The following is a 12,920-nucleotide window of genomic DNA, read 5'->3' on the forward strand; positions in this document are numbered from 1 at the left end:
CTAGTTCTTCTGCTATCCTTTTTATGAGCCAGATGGGTAGAGGCTTATCATACCGGAATAGACAAGTGAGATGGCCTTGAGGAGAGGAACAAGAGTGCCCTGTTCCTCTCTGGTATTCACCTCCTCCCCTGGGCGCAGCATCTGTCGTCATGAGAGAGTTGTACAGATTCTCACACAAGTAATAATAAGAAAGGTCAATAAGAGGTGATTACACAGTCATGAGCATAAAGGATAAAAAAATTTCAAACATTAAAGCAATTTAAATCTCAGTTGTAGATGAAGCAATGGAGATAGAGGAAATCTGAGCACTCTAAATTAGTCAGATCAAAAGTCATATGAAGTGTCAGTTTACCTGCAGATGCTGAGAACAGATGAAATGTCAGTTGCAGAGTAAGTGCTTCTTGAGGAAGAAATATCATGAAATCTTTCTTTCTCCTCAGAAATCTTAACCCTGCTATGTTATCATCAACAACTGACCTTGTTCAAATGGGGCATGTGGACTTTGAGGGCAGACACGAGTGAGACTGTGACTCCAAGACCTTTAAACCACCACCATCTTATTCAGGCAGTCCACTGCACCATGTACTCTGTAGGCTTTGTTACAGAAAGAAAGTGTTATATAGCAGGCATACATGTGGCATAGTCACCTTGAGGCGTTGTCCATGGGCAGATACATAATTCAGGCTGGGACACAAATATTAATGAGGGCTTCTCTCTGCCCTCTGTTGGTCTGGTAGCTGTTGCAGTTCTATTCCAGAAAGCACCAGTGGATCACAAAGATGGTATATATAGTGTGTAATTGGTTATTAATATTGCTATGCAGTGGTTATACAATAAAATAATTTCATACAGTCAGATGCAACATTTCTAATGCTCTGTAACAGGCACAATTACATATTATTGTGTATTGTATGAGAATGGTATACAATTTTGCAGTTGCCTTTATTAGTGTGGTTTTATTGCATGTTTTATGTTATTTAAAGTTGCACTAATCAATATTTTTATCTTGACAATGGAAGAAAATTACTATGCATAATGTGAAAGACATTGCTCATTGTGACGAAAATTATCACCCAACTCTGCAGTGCCCCCAAATTCTACAGAGTATTTCAGCTTTTTTCAGCCCTTTGTTTTTAGTTCATACTCACAGCTGACAGACCCACTGTCCACTATCTGCCCAGTGACAAACAGTAGACAGACAAAGTTAGCAACTAGCTGGTGAACATAGTGGAGCATTTCGCAGCTGAAGAGCCAGTTATTTTTCAAGGGCTGGTGGCGCCCAAAACTAAAGGAGCTAAAAGGAGAGTGAATATAGGACTGAAATTTTTGCGTTGGCCAGAAACACCACTCCAAGTGTATGCCAATTCTGCTGCTGGATGTAGAAACAGGTAAATAGGCATATTTGCCATATCAACTTTATCAGGTGATAAAATATCAGTGTTGGGCATTGTCCCCAAGTGGCCAAAAAAATCAGTTAATGCAGCTTTAATATTCTCACTATAGTAAACTTCTGATGTGCTTATTTTGCTCTAAAACCTTTCAAGAGCCAAGAGTGGCTACGTCTTACAGTACAACAGACCCAGAGTTACCTTAAGGCCCTCACTCAGGCCGTACTCAGGACAGAGTGTATGATTAAAAGACAAAGTGCGTACAGTTGGTGTTGTGTTTTATTGTTTTACACAGGTGGACGGTGACATTCCTACCAGGGTGAAAAGAAATGCCCATGAATTGATACTGGATTTCATCAGATCAAGACCTCCGCTTAAACCGGTGAGTGGGTTTAGCCTTAATAGAGTTCACTATAGCATTTGTCATTTATAGTATATCCTGAAAACCACTCGGTGTGTATCATACCATAGCAATAGAGAATGCTGTATGTAATAACGAGGCTTAGAAATAAATGCATAAACTAGACTGGCGCATACCTCCATCAAGGCGAAAAATGCCCTATTTTGCAATGCTAAGGAAAGTGATAAAAAAAATTCCTGGATCCTCCCCCTTTAACTGGATCCACACCAAAAATTTAATGGGTTCTTCCCTGGCCCCTGCCCCATCCCTCCACCAAGTTTGGTGCAAATCGGTTCAGTACATCTGTGTACTCCTGCTGACAAATAAACTAGGGGGCCGCCGGGCCGATGTCAAACAACATACACCAAACTTCAGAGAAAAAAATTCAAATTCATACTAAATGATCTGGATCTGCCTCAAATTTAATGGGTTCTTCCAAGGCCCATGACCTGTCCCTCCACCAAGTTGGGTGCAAATCGGTTTAATGCTTTTTGCCTAATCCTGCTGACAAATAAACCAATGGGTGACATGGGTGAAAACATAACTTCCTTGGCAGAGGTAATAATAAGCGAATAGTCTCTACAAGGTAGCTTTCTCTATGAATGTAGTTTAATGAGGTTAATGCGACAGTTGCTATCATTAGCTTCTCTCTGATATATTTATCCATTACTAATAGACATGTATATATTACTAGCCAGCTAGGTTTTTTTTACCCTTTTAAATCTCTCTTAAAAATGCACTATTTTAGTAGTGCATTGTCTTGAACTGTTATTATTATGTTATAATAATCATACTATAATTATTCTATAATTGATAATTGATACTGTACTAATACCACTACCCTTAAGACATTCTAATATTAGCTTCTGATACTTTCAGTTATATTATACATTTGTTAAATACCCAGAGATTTGTTTTAAACAATTTGTTAACATTTTAACTCTTGTGTGTTTTTGTTGTGTTATTTGATATAGCTCTATATGTACTTCACAGGTATTTTTATTAGGGCTACCCCAGTTTTTCAGGCCTTTTGTTTTGTGAATCAGTCATTCAGCAGTATTCACCACTGATATCAAGACTTCAATACATCATAGTGAATTATCCTCAAAAAAACTCAATATTACTAGTACTACATGTTATTCTGATTTTCATTGGAGAGTTTTTGAATGGACAGTTTTATTATATATGTTTAAATCTTGGCACAGCATTGCACCTTTTTCATCCATACATGTATGTACATATTTTTTCCTTGACAGCACCAAGAGGAGCAAAATCAATTTATTTTTTTTAGTCATCTCTTCTAGATTTCTCAGAGGTATGGGTGTGTTTTAATTATTTCTCCTTATTAGGTTACAGAGCGCAACCTCCCCCCTCCTCCCCCGCAACAGCAGTCCCTCCATGACCAGGTCCTGGCTGAGATCAAGCAGGAGAGAAGGCTCAGGCCTGTGGTCCTGGCTAGCTCCAGACGTAAGGGGACTATCATTCACCACTTTTTCTTTTACCCAAAGGAAAAAATGACAAATTTAAGAACTAAATGTAAAACATCATAATTTTTCTAATTTTAATTTAATTTAAGTTAATTTTAAGGTTCTCAACAAGATCCATCACAAGAAATGTTTATATCTGTCTTTATAAACACAAAATTTTATTTGATTAGGATAAAAGTTAATTTTTTCACTTCACCTGTGGTGCTTTTCAAAATCAAAGCAGACTTTGTTTTGTTTCCATCTGACAGACACAAAAGAATTTATATAAATTAGGGGAGAAGCATTACGGTGATATTAAATGATGTAAAAGACAAGGTCTGGCGGCTGCTCTTGACATCGTACTTTATGTGTCTGTATGTTTTTATTTGTCTCTCAGCTGCCTATGTAAAGTCCCTGCATGACATTCAGGGTGACCCTTGTTGTGCTCTCGCTGTGCCATCCAGAAAGCAAATGTTACAGTAAAGTAAAATGGATCACAAACTCCGCTAAATAAAGACTTCATGGCTGAATCTCTAGTCTGCACACGCTGTACAGTAGCCTTTGAGGGTCATAACACAGTCATGTACTGCATACAAGTTTGTAAGCTGCAATGTGTAACAAGAGTATTTTTCAATTTAGAGATACAGCAAATGTGGAGATGGTATTGCATTTCATGAATATTGACCCGTTATTTACAGATCAAGGTCAGTGTAATTCAGTGTTTAGGCTGTTGATAAAGGAGCCATATTTTGCAGAGAGTGAAAACTGGACTTAACAAATGTCTCTGTTTAACGCTGCTTTGGGTAATTTATGAAAACGAGGAATCAGATTTCTGAAAATTAATTATAAGCAATATTATCATTGCAACATGTATAGTAGAGTGACCTAACGGTTAGAGGGACTGTGTCTTAACTAAAGGGACCTGAGTTCAACCCATCATTCTGAGAAGTCTCATACTTGCTGATATGTCCCACTATATATGAATCTGTTTTGTACTTTGGGTGGTTAAAAAAAAACAATCAACAATTACACAGTGAATTAAAATATTTGCACTTAAAACCATTATTGAACTAATTGTTAGAAATCAGACACAGGCTGGTTATGTCGTCAAACCAAGCCATTCTCAAAACTGAAACCACAATTCCTATAAAACCTTTGGCTCACTGTCTCTATTTCGTTTTATTTCGTTACGTTTTGTCCATTTATTTTCCTTATTCCCCTTTCTGTCTTTGTCATTTTTTGCCACTTGGGGGCAGCAGATTAAGCTGAAAACAAACAGTGATGTAAGCTTATAAAGTTGTTATGGCTGACTTGCTAGCACATTCTAGCATTCGGCTAACATGCTAGTAAACAATTGCATTGCATTAGCATTTATTTGGATTTGTGTTTCTGGCCACCAGTGTACACTGTGTTTTTCAGAGCTTTTTTGCTTAAAACAGCTGCTGGAACTGATGTGGATGAATGAGGTGAGACTAAACCAAAGCAGTACATTTGTGGAGCGTCCTCTGTTGGTCTTGTTGGTTTACACTAATTACACCCATATCTAAAAATGAGTGTAATAAAAAGTTATTGATGCTAGAATGCTGCACACAGTACATCTTACATGTTGAATCACTGCCTTCTGATCTTACTTATTTGTGCCCTGACAGTGTTTTGGTTTCTCTCCCCTCAGCATTTGGCTCTCTGCCCTGCCTGGCTCAGACTTGTCCTTGTAATGTCAAATCTACTTCGTGCATCGACCTGTCCATGTCAGAGCCCGGGCCCCGGCTGCCATCCCGCCCTCGCATCCTGCTCAAGGCCCCGACTCTGGCAGAGATGGAGGAGATGAACATATCTGAGGTGAGCCCAGGCAAGAGCTCTAACACTGAAATCTTAGAGGGGAACAGAAAAGGAATCATTTGAATCATCCTTGCTTTCTCTAAGGGCTGACTGGTGTTTTAAACAGGAGCGCATGCCTTATTTCCCAACCTAAGTAGGTAAAAATACCAGGATAGTAGAGAGAGTGGAAAGTGAAACAATGATGGGGAAGAATTCGCTTTTCTTTAGTACAAAGACTCAACAACTGTGGAAATTGTCTGGGTTTTTTTTGTTGTTGTTTTTTTTTCCTTGTCTGGTTGCTGTGCATTTAGTCGAACATCAAGACTTGACTATGTGTTTCTCCCTTATACTTCAGCATTTTAAAAAGTGTCCTCACTGGACCAGGGGGGAGACTAGCGTCAGGTCAAATCTAACTTCTGCTTCATCCAGGGGGAATGGCATGTTTACGGTTTTACCTTTTCAGTGCCTTCCGTTTTCTTTTTCACCTCTGTTTCACATATATATTGTTCTTCTCATTTCTATGTACTGTAAGCCAAATTTAGGTTAGAAAATGTGGCATGACTATAGTTCTATCTTCTTCTTGTCTTCTGCTTTGTTGTTCCTTTGAAGCAAATATTTTATGGAGGTCACATAAAACAGTCTCTCAGAGGAGTTTAAGCCTCCTCTGTGGTCAGAAAAGTATAAAGGTTCAGTATCAGAAGTATCTGCACAGTATTCCAGTCAACATGTTTTTAAATGCAGTCCAATTTTAAATAAAGCCAATAAACAAATATGACCCATGGCTCTGGTGTCTTAGTGAGAAATACTTTCACTATTTGATCTCTTTAAATTTTACTTTAATAAAAATTAAAGAAATAGACACCTAGAAATCCAACCCTTAACATATTTAAAAAGGGTAGACATTTTTCTGGCAGAAAATCCGTTCTTCACTTGTACAACCAAATAACATAATCCAATTGATAAAGAACTTTAGTGCCTAGAAAATGAAAATTATTTTAGTTTTATTGCAATAAAAAAAAACTTTTCTGGGCTCCTATTTGATACTTGAGTGTTATTTAATGTCATGTTGTATCTTGTACACTGATTCCCAGTACTTACGATACAAAATAAATCACATTACTCAAATAGGAATTCAACCCACAATGTCATGATTTATTCCTTATATGTTTAAAATGTGCTGCTCTGTGCCTGCAAACATCACAGTTTTGTCTTCAAAAGTTCATTTTTGATGTGAACTGTGTTGGATTCCTCAGGTCCGTGTACAAAGTCATCAAAAAACAGGATTGACTTAGATTGATTGATCACACCAGCTCTGATTTGTCTCTGTAAAACAGTTTAATTCTGGTTCAGTTTGCAGATTTCACCTATTGTACCTTTCAAGCTTAGTCTAACCATTCTGTACATTAGCTAGATTACATTTCTTTAAATACACATTCTTATCCTGTGTCATCTTTTGTCTAGCAATTCACCTTTTCTTTATTCTCCTCCTCCACCTCCAACCCCTCATAATATTGCCCCTTCACTTCCCTTTTCCACTTCCTCTTTCTCCTCCACCCTCAACCCTTCCTCTCCCTCTCCAACCTCCATCCCCAACACAGGAAGAGGAGTCCCCAGACAATGGGGAGCTGAAGAGAGCAGAGAGCTCCGCCACGCCTCTGAAAAGGGATCGCTCCTTCTCAGAACATGACCTGGCCTTGCTCCGTGGAGAGATGCTTCCTTCGCTCTCTGAGTCGGTCCAGCTGGCCGGGGCTCTCATGCTGAGGGGTGAGAGGCCACGGTCCCGGACATTGACCAGCGTCGGGCCGCCTCCTTGTCACAGAGGTCAGTATGTAAATGTAGGCTGATTATCCTGGGGACTGATCTAAATATCACAGAATTTAGAGAAATGTATTTCAAATCGGGAATGTCTGCAAAATTGTAAATTGAGTATAACTGCCTTACACATTCATTAAATGGTGGTTTTTGACTAATCAATAGTGGAAACCTTTTACAAAAACTACAGTATGTACCTCTAATGACTGAATGAGTCACTCTAATGACCACTGGCTTGCCACTGCATTGAACGGGAGTGAAACAAAATTTCAACATTTTGCACACTAGACATTTTGACTCAAACACAGGTGTCACTAATAATATTATAAATTCCTTCTTTTCAATAATAGCTGGAACTGACAGATCATTTATGTTATTAGACTTACCTGTGCTTTTCCTGCCATGTCAAATCAAAACATCTTCTGTGAAGAAAACCTATGAGTAGTTCATTTGGGAACAATAAAGAGTGCTCTAATTTTAGCAAGGCTGAGATTCAGTTCAGAAACATTTATTCAGAAAGCAAAATATATAAAGTACAAGATGGCGATATTTTTTACAGGGAAAAAAAGAAAAACTGGTGATGCTCATCAAGCAAACATATCTGTCAAATCCCAGAAATAATGAAGCTTATCTTGTGCTTGAATTAACTGTCAGTATAGCAGGAGACGTTTGTGTCTTTTGTGTGCAAGCCTTTGGCAGTTTTGGGAATAGTTTAATTTCAGAAACCAGTGATAAACGTTTGAAAAGAAAATGGAGTTCATGTTCCGGTTAAGGTTATTTGAATAAAATCCTGCTTGCCTCCTGTTGTTTCTAGTTTCCCCACTATTGTTGACGTAGATAAAAAATACATCAATTCATGCCATGAGGAGGTGCTTGATGGTTTTTCAGCTCCCAAAGGGTGGGGATTGTAAAAACATTTTGGAGCCATGGACCCAAGGATTTCTAGAAGCAGAATTTTACTTTAAGAGTGCATTATTAATGAACACATGGTGGCACTACTGACACTAAAAAAACATCAGTTATTTGAACTGAGTACTGGCCTAATTTTCCATCAAATGTTATAGAAATCAGTTGACCAGTTTTTGGTCAGATGGGACTGAAAATAAACTGTAATCAGAGTAGTTTTTTCAGTGCAGGAGGGCAGCATGCTGGATTGCAGCATGTTGTGTGTGTGCGTGCGTGTGTGTGTGTGTGTGTGTGTGTGTGTGTGTGTGTGTGTGTGTGTGTGTGTGTGTGTGTGTGTGTGCGCGCACGTGTTTTTGTTTTGTTTTTTTTTTCTTACCATTTTTCTTTTTATTTCTTCCCAAACAGTTGAGCAAGAGTTAGACATGAATGTTTTGACATTGCTTCTCAACCAGACTTCATTGACAATCAGCAGTATCCAGTTTCATTAATCCGATTAATCCCAACAAAACACTCCTGCAGCTCAACCCATTGGTTAGAGTCTCATATTTGGCTGAAAGAAAGATAATAAATGACATCAGCTGCTGTAGTGTTTGCTTGAAATGAAAACCTGCAGACTCTTAGACCTCTGTTGCAGATGATTCACACTGGCTGCAGTTTTAATTATCATCCCACAGAGGGAGACACAGTTCCAGTTATACTGCAGTACAGTCTGTGGTTTCCACAGTCTGTATATTTATCCTCATTTATGGATCAATGAACCGAAGATTTCGATCATTTTATATATAATTTGGCCGTTAACTGATACCCGCCCCAGGTCCCAAAAGACCGAGGTCACTTAGATCATCGTAATGGTGGCTACCAGAAGTCGAAACACCCTTTTAAGGCTCTTCTGCCTTGAGGCCTGGAAGAAAAGCAGTATTGTAGAAACTAGAAGATCATGACAAAACCCAACAACTACTTACTTCTATTGCTAAAAATGAAACACAAGCCCTTTCCCTTGTAATTACAGAATGTCTGTTAAATTGAAAGTAAAATTTTTTTTGAGGGTTTCATTTCAACCTTCAAAGCCATAAAATGAGTCAGTGGTTGTGGAGAAATTATGTCCTCACTGCTTCCAATCTATCCTCAGTTATACCTCTAGCAGTAATCTCATTAAATTACTATTACCTCACTGAAGTATGAGCTGAGCAACATGTTAGTTCACCATGGTGAAATCCTTACAGTCCTTGCTGACAGAGGGTTGAAAGGGATAACATCTGCTATGAAGCTATTGGGAAAGTTGGGATGGATTCTAATCAAATATAAAGATGTGCTGATAAAGTCAAACGAATGGAAGGAAGGTAGAAGCTAATGGGTTTGAATTGTGTACTGAACGTATGCCACAGGGAGGATGTAATGTTTGATGGCCATGATTCATGCATTAGCAGCCTCATTGTCCTTATCCAGAGGTAATTGTTTGAAAAACGATCTTGACTTCAATCCATTCTCAGTCTCTAGTTGGCTGCAAGCTGATCCATACTGCTTCATGCCACAGCACCTAGACAAGCCCGAATAATAGCTGGATGGAGATTTATTATGTAGTACATGCATGACTCCGCCAACAGGAGACTCTCCAGTCTTAACTGCGTGAGTGTCAGGATGCAAGCCTGTAAGCTCCAGCTGTCATCGGCAGCTGATCCAAATTAAATGTACCAGTGATGTTTTCCGGCCAGCTCCGGCCTTCCTCTCAGCCTGTTTACTTTCCATTAGAGCCAAATTGACACCTTCCATTTTCAGGATCAACAAGGCACCAAGTTACAGCTCTGTTAGGTCTGTTTAACCCCTCCCGCCATTGGTTAACTGAGCCTCCATTAGAGCCAAATTGACACCTTCCATTTTCAGGATCAACGAGGCACCAAGTTACCGCTCTGTTAGGTCTGTTTAACCCCTCCCGCCATTGGTTAACTGAGCCTCTTTGAGAGGTAGTCTACTGGGCAGACTTCTTAGTATGACCTAAGTTACAGATGTAGCAGCATGGGTTGAATCACTCTGCTGAAATGAGATTAATAATACATAAGAGTGTACAAGTCGATAGACAAAGACTCTGAGGGGCTGAGATCTGAGATGGGGCTGAATGAAAGAGGCGGATGTGTAATTCATGGACTTCTTAGAGTGGGATTTGTGGCTTTCTCTCATTCACTCACTGACGCTGTCCTCATTTGATTCAGTTCTATTTAGTTCCCCTGATAAACTCTCCTTATTTCCCCTCTGTCTTTTTCACTTCCCATCCATTTCCCCACCCCAGCCTCCTTCCCAGTTCACGGCTGGGTGCCATCCTCTCCGGCCTGCCTGTCTCGGACTTCAGTTAACGAGAAGACAGAGGGCTCAGAAACAACGTCAGTCTGCAAAGCTGGAGATGAGCACCAATGGATGGTGAGTTAGAGTCACAACAGAATGAGAGATGGTGCTTTGCTTCCTGTGAAGTCACAGGTTTCCCACTGGTAAGGAAAATGCACTGCAAAAAATATTCATCTCGTCAAGTCAGTGTCATCTACTCCTAATTGTCTAAATTTCTTAAAACGAGAAAAAAAAATCTTCTAGTGTAGTAAGATTATTTCAGCCTGTTTGAAATATTTTCTGGAAATGCAAGTCAGTATCTTTACAAAGGACAGAAAATGACAGATTGATGCACAACAATCCAGAAAAGATGACTCTTGATTTTAGAAAATCCTTGTCAATATTCAAAATAAGCGAGTTGAGATTAAATTTTTAATCTCACCACAAGGTCCATTTAAAGTAGTAGCTGTTCTAGAGTTTGCCACCAAATTACACGATCTTTATCAGCAAATGGAGTTTGCCCAGTTTTCATGGAATTGTAGATATTAAAATTTCCATTTTCTTAGCATTTCAAGGAGTTTTTGGCCACATTGGCTTAAAAACAGCAGTCGTAAAATATCTCAGTAACTGTTCTAGAGCTTTCAGTCATATCACATGATCGTCGTCACCTCATCGCAGAATGGACGAAATGTCCTCGAAGCACTGAAGGAAGAAAATTTGAACAACTACAATTCCATGACTATTGGGCAAGACTCCATCTTGTGATATGATCAAAAGCTCCAGACTAGCTACTCAATGGACCTTGTGTTGAGATTGTTTTCTCAACTGCTGCTTCTAAGGTCAAAAATCAACTTTGAACATCAGCTCTATATCCTTGTTATAAAGGAGCTCAGAGCTGTGGAGTTTTTGCACTGCATTTCCCAGAAACCACTTGTCCGTCAAACAGTGTGACCCATACTGTGATATCTTCTCATCACAGGATCACCACATCTACTTAATGGCGCCTGCAGTGAGCTTGTTTTGGGTAATTGCTATTTCCGAAGTCCCGAATGAACATTTAAGGAAAGTTTTTAAAAAATTGTTTTTCAGTTGCGTGACAGAAATATAATGGAGATTTACGGGTCACTTCCTTTTGAAAGACAGGCAGCAAAAGTAAAGTGAAGAAAAACTATTAAAATCTTGACACTACTAAACGTTGACAAATATTTCGACCTTAAATCAGCATTAATTTATTTTTTTGCCCACTTTTGTGCAGCAGAACAAGCTGCACAATACTGACATATTATCACTTTATAAAGTTGTTATAGCTAATATTAGGAAACAGTTGCCTGATTACATGTCCGACACTGAGCAACATTAGCATTCATTTGAAGTTGTGTACAAGTCCACCTGGTGAATGTGAGTTATTCGCTCTCCTTTTAGCTGTGTTTTGATCCCCACCGACTCCTGAGGGACATATGTGGCTCTTTAGCTGCTAATTGTTCTCTAGCTTTTTCACTAGCTAGTCTCTAACTTTGTCTGTGTGCTGTATGGTACTGGGCAGGTAGCATGGAGTGGGTTTATTGAAACTTTTTTACCGAGAACAGGTGGAAACACTGATGAGAGTTTTGAGATTCAAACAGTAAAGTTTCAGGCTGTAGAACCAAACGATGAGCGGAAAAATACTAAAACTGCCCGTGCCAGGTGGGGCCTGTTCCAATAAGCAAGTTCAACTTAGTCTGGCTGTCTTGGTGTTTTCTGACTATACTGAGCTTAACAGCACGTCCTGGATAACTTGGCTCATGAAGCTGGTTATCAGCTGGCCAACTCTGGATTTACCTATCTGGCTATGAGTGTGTTTGTTTGAATTAAGTATTTAATATAATGTGAGATGAAATGGTGATACCAACTAAATTTGATTATTGTGACAGCAGAAAGTGTTATTCTAACATGAAATGTAAACAATATGATCACATAACTACAACATAATAAAAAGGTGTAAACACTAGAGATAATTTCAAAATATTAAGGTATGGGTAAGGATATAGTGTAAATTACTGTAAAGATTATTAAAGGGGACTAGTTAAAGTAATGTCAGACTGTTTCTGCTACCAAAGCGGAAAGGAAAGTAGAGAGGAGGAGAAAAGTAGTTCATGCCTGAAAAGGTCAATCTGACTGAAATGTTGCATTTATAATCATGGGAAATATTTAAGTGTGGATAATTTTTCTAATAAAAAACAACAGAGGGTTGAGTTTTTGATTTCCATTTATCATCAAAAAGTCCCTTCGTGTTATTCTGAGCTGCAGTGATGGTATATCAATGTGAAAGTATCAACATTGTTAGAAATACTGCTGATAATTTTTCCATTGTATGTCAGATACCGGGAGTATTTTCAATTAATAATTTTATACAAGATTTTAAATTCCCCCTTAAATTCACTACGTGAAGAATCGTATGTCTGAAATCTCAATCTGCTGCTCACTATACAGTAAACTACTGAGTGTTTCATTATGTAAAAAATAGTGGATGAGGTGACAGGCTGATGAATCTCTGCTTCTTGTGCTTTTGGCTGTATTCAGGAGGAGTTCAGCCACCCTGTGGAGAGTCTCGCTTTAACTGTGGATGAGGTCATCAATGTGCGCCGAGTGCTTGTCAAAGCAGAGATGGAGAAGTTTCTTCAGAGCAAAGAGCTCTACAATAACATGAAGAGAGGCAAGGTAATGGAGTGGAACTTCTCTGGTTGCTTTTTCTCACTGTGTTTACAGTAAATTGACTCTGTAACTCTGTGTGTGTGTGTGTGTGTGTGTGTGTGTGTGTGTGTGTGTGTGTGTGTG

General features: G+C 38.9%; 1 protein-coding gene across 2 annotated transcripts in view; it reads left to right on the top strand.

The window, feature by feature from the left end:
- The window catches only part of spire2 (spire-type actin nucleation factor 2), a 40,337-nt gene that overhangs the window by 16,751 nt on the left and 10,666 nt on the right, over positions 1 to 12,920 (top strand). For both annotated transcript variants that reach the window (XM_040134243.1, XM_040134244.1), the window contains exons 6-11: positions 1,684 to 1,770; positions 3,138 to 3,255; positions 4,927 to 5,093; positions 6,671 to 6,893; positions 10,075 to 10,202; positions 12,666 to 12,803. In XM_040134243.1, the coding sequence (XP_039990177.1) occupies positions 1,684 to 1,770; positions 3,138 to 3,255; positions 4,927 to 5,093; positions 6,671 to 6,893; positions 10,075 to 10,202; positions 12,666 to 12,803 (861 nt within the window). The remainder of the gene's footprint in view (positions 1 to 1,683; positions 1,771 to 3,137; positions 3,256 to 4,926; positions 5,094 to 6,670; positions 6,894 to 10,074; positions 10,203 to 12,665; positions 12,804 to 12,920) is intronic.

This window comes from Xiphias gladius, chromosome 8 (assembly GCF_016859285.1).
Source record: "Xiphias gladius isolate SHS-SW01 ecotype Sanya breed wild chromosome 8, ASM1685928v1, whole genome shotgun sequence".
NCBI lineage: Eukaryota > Metazoa > Chordata > Actinopteri > Istiophoriformes > Xiphiidae > Xiphias > Xiphias gladius.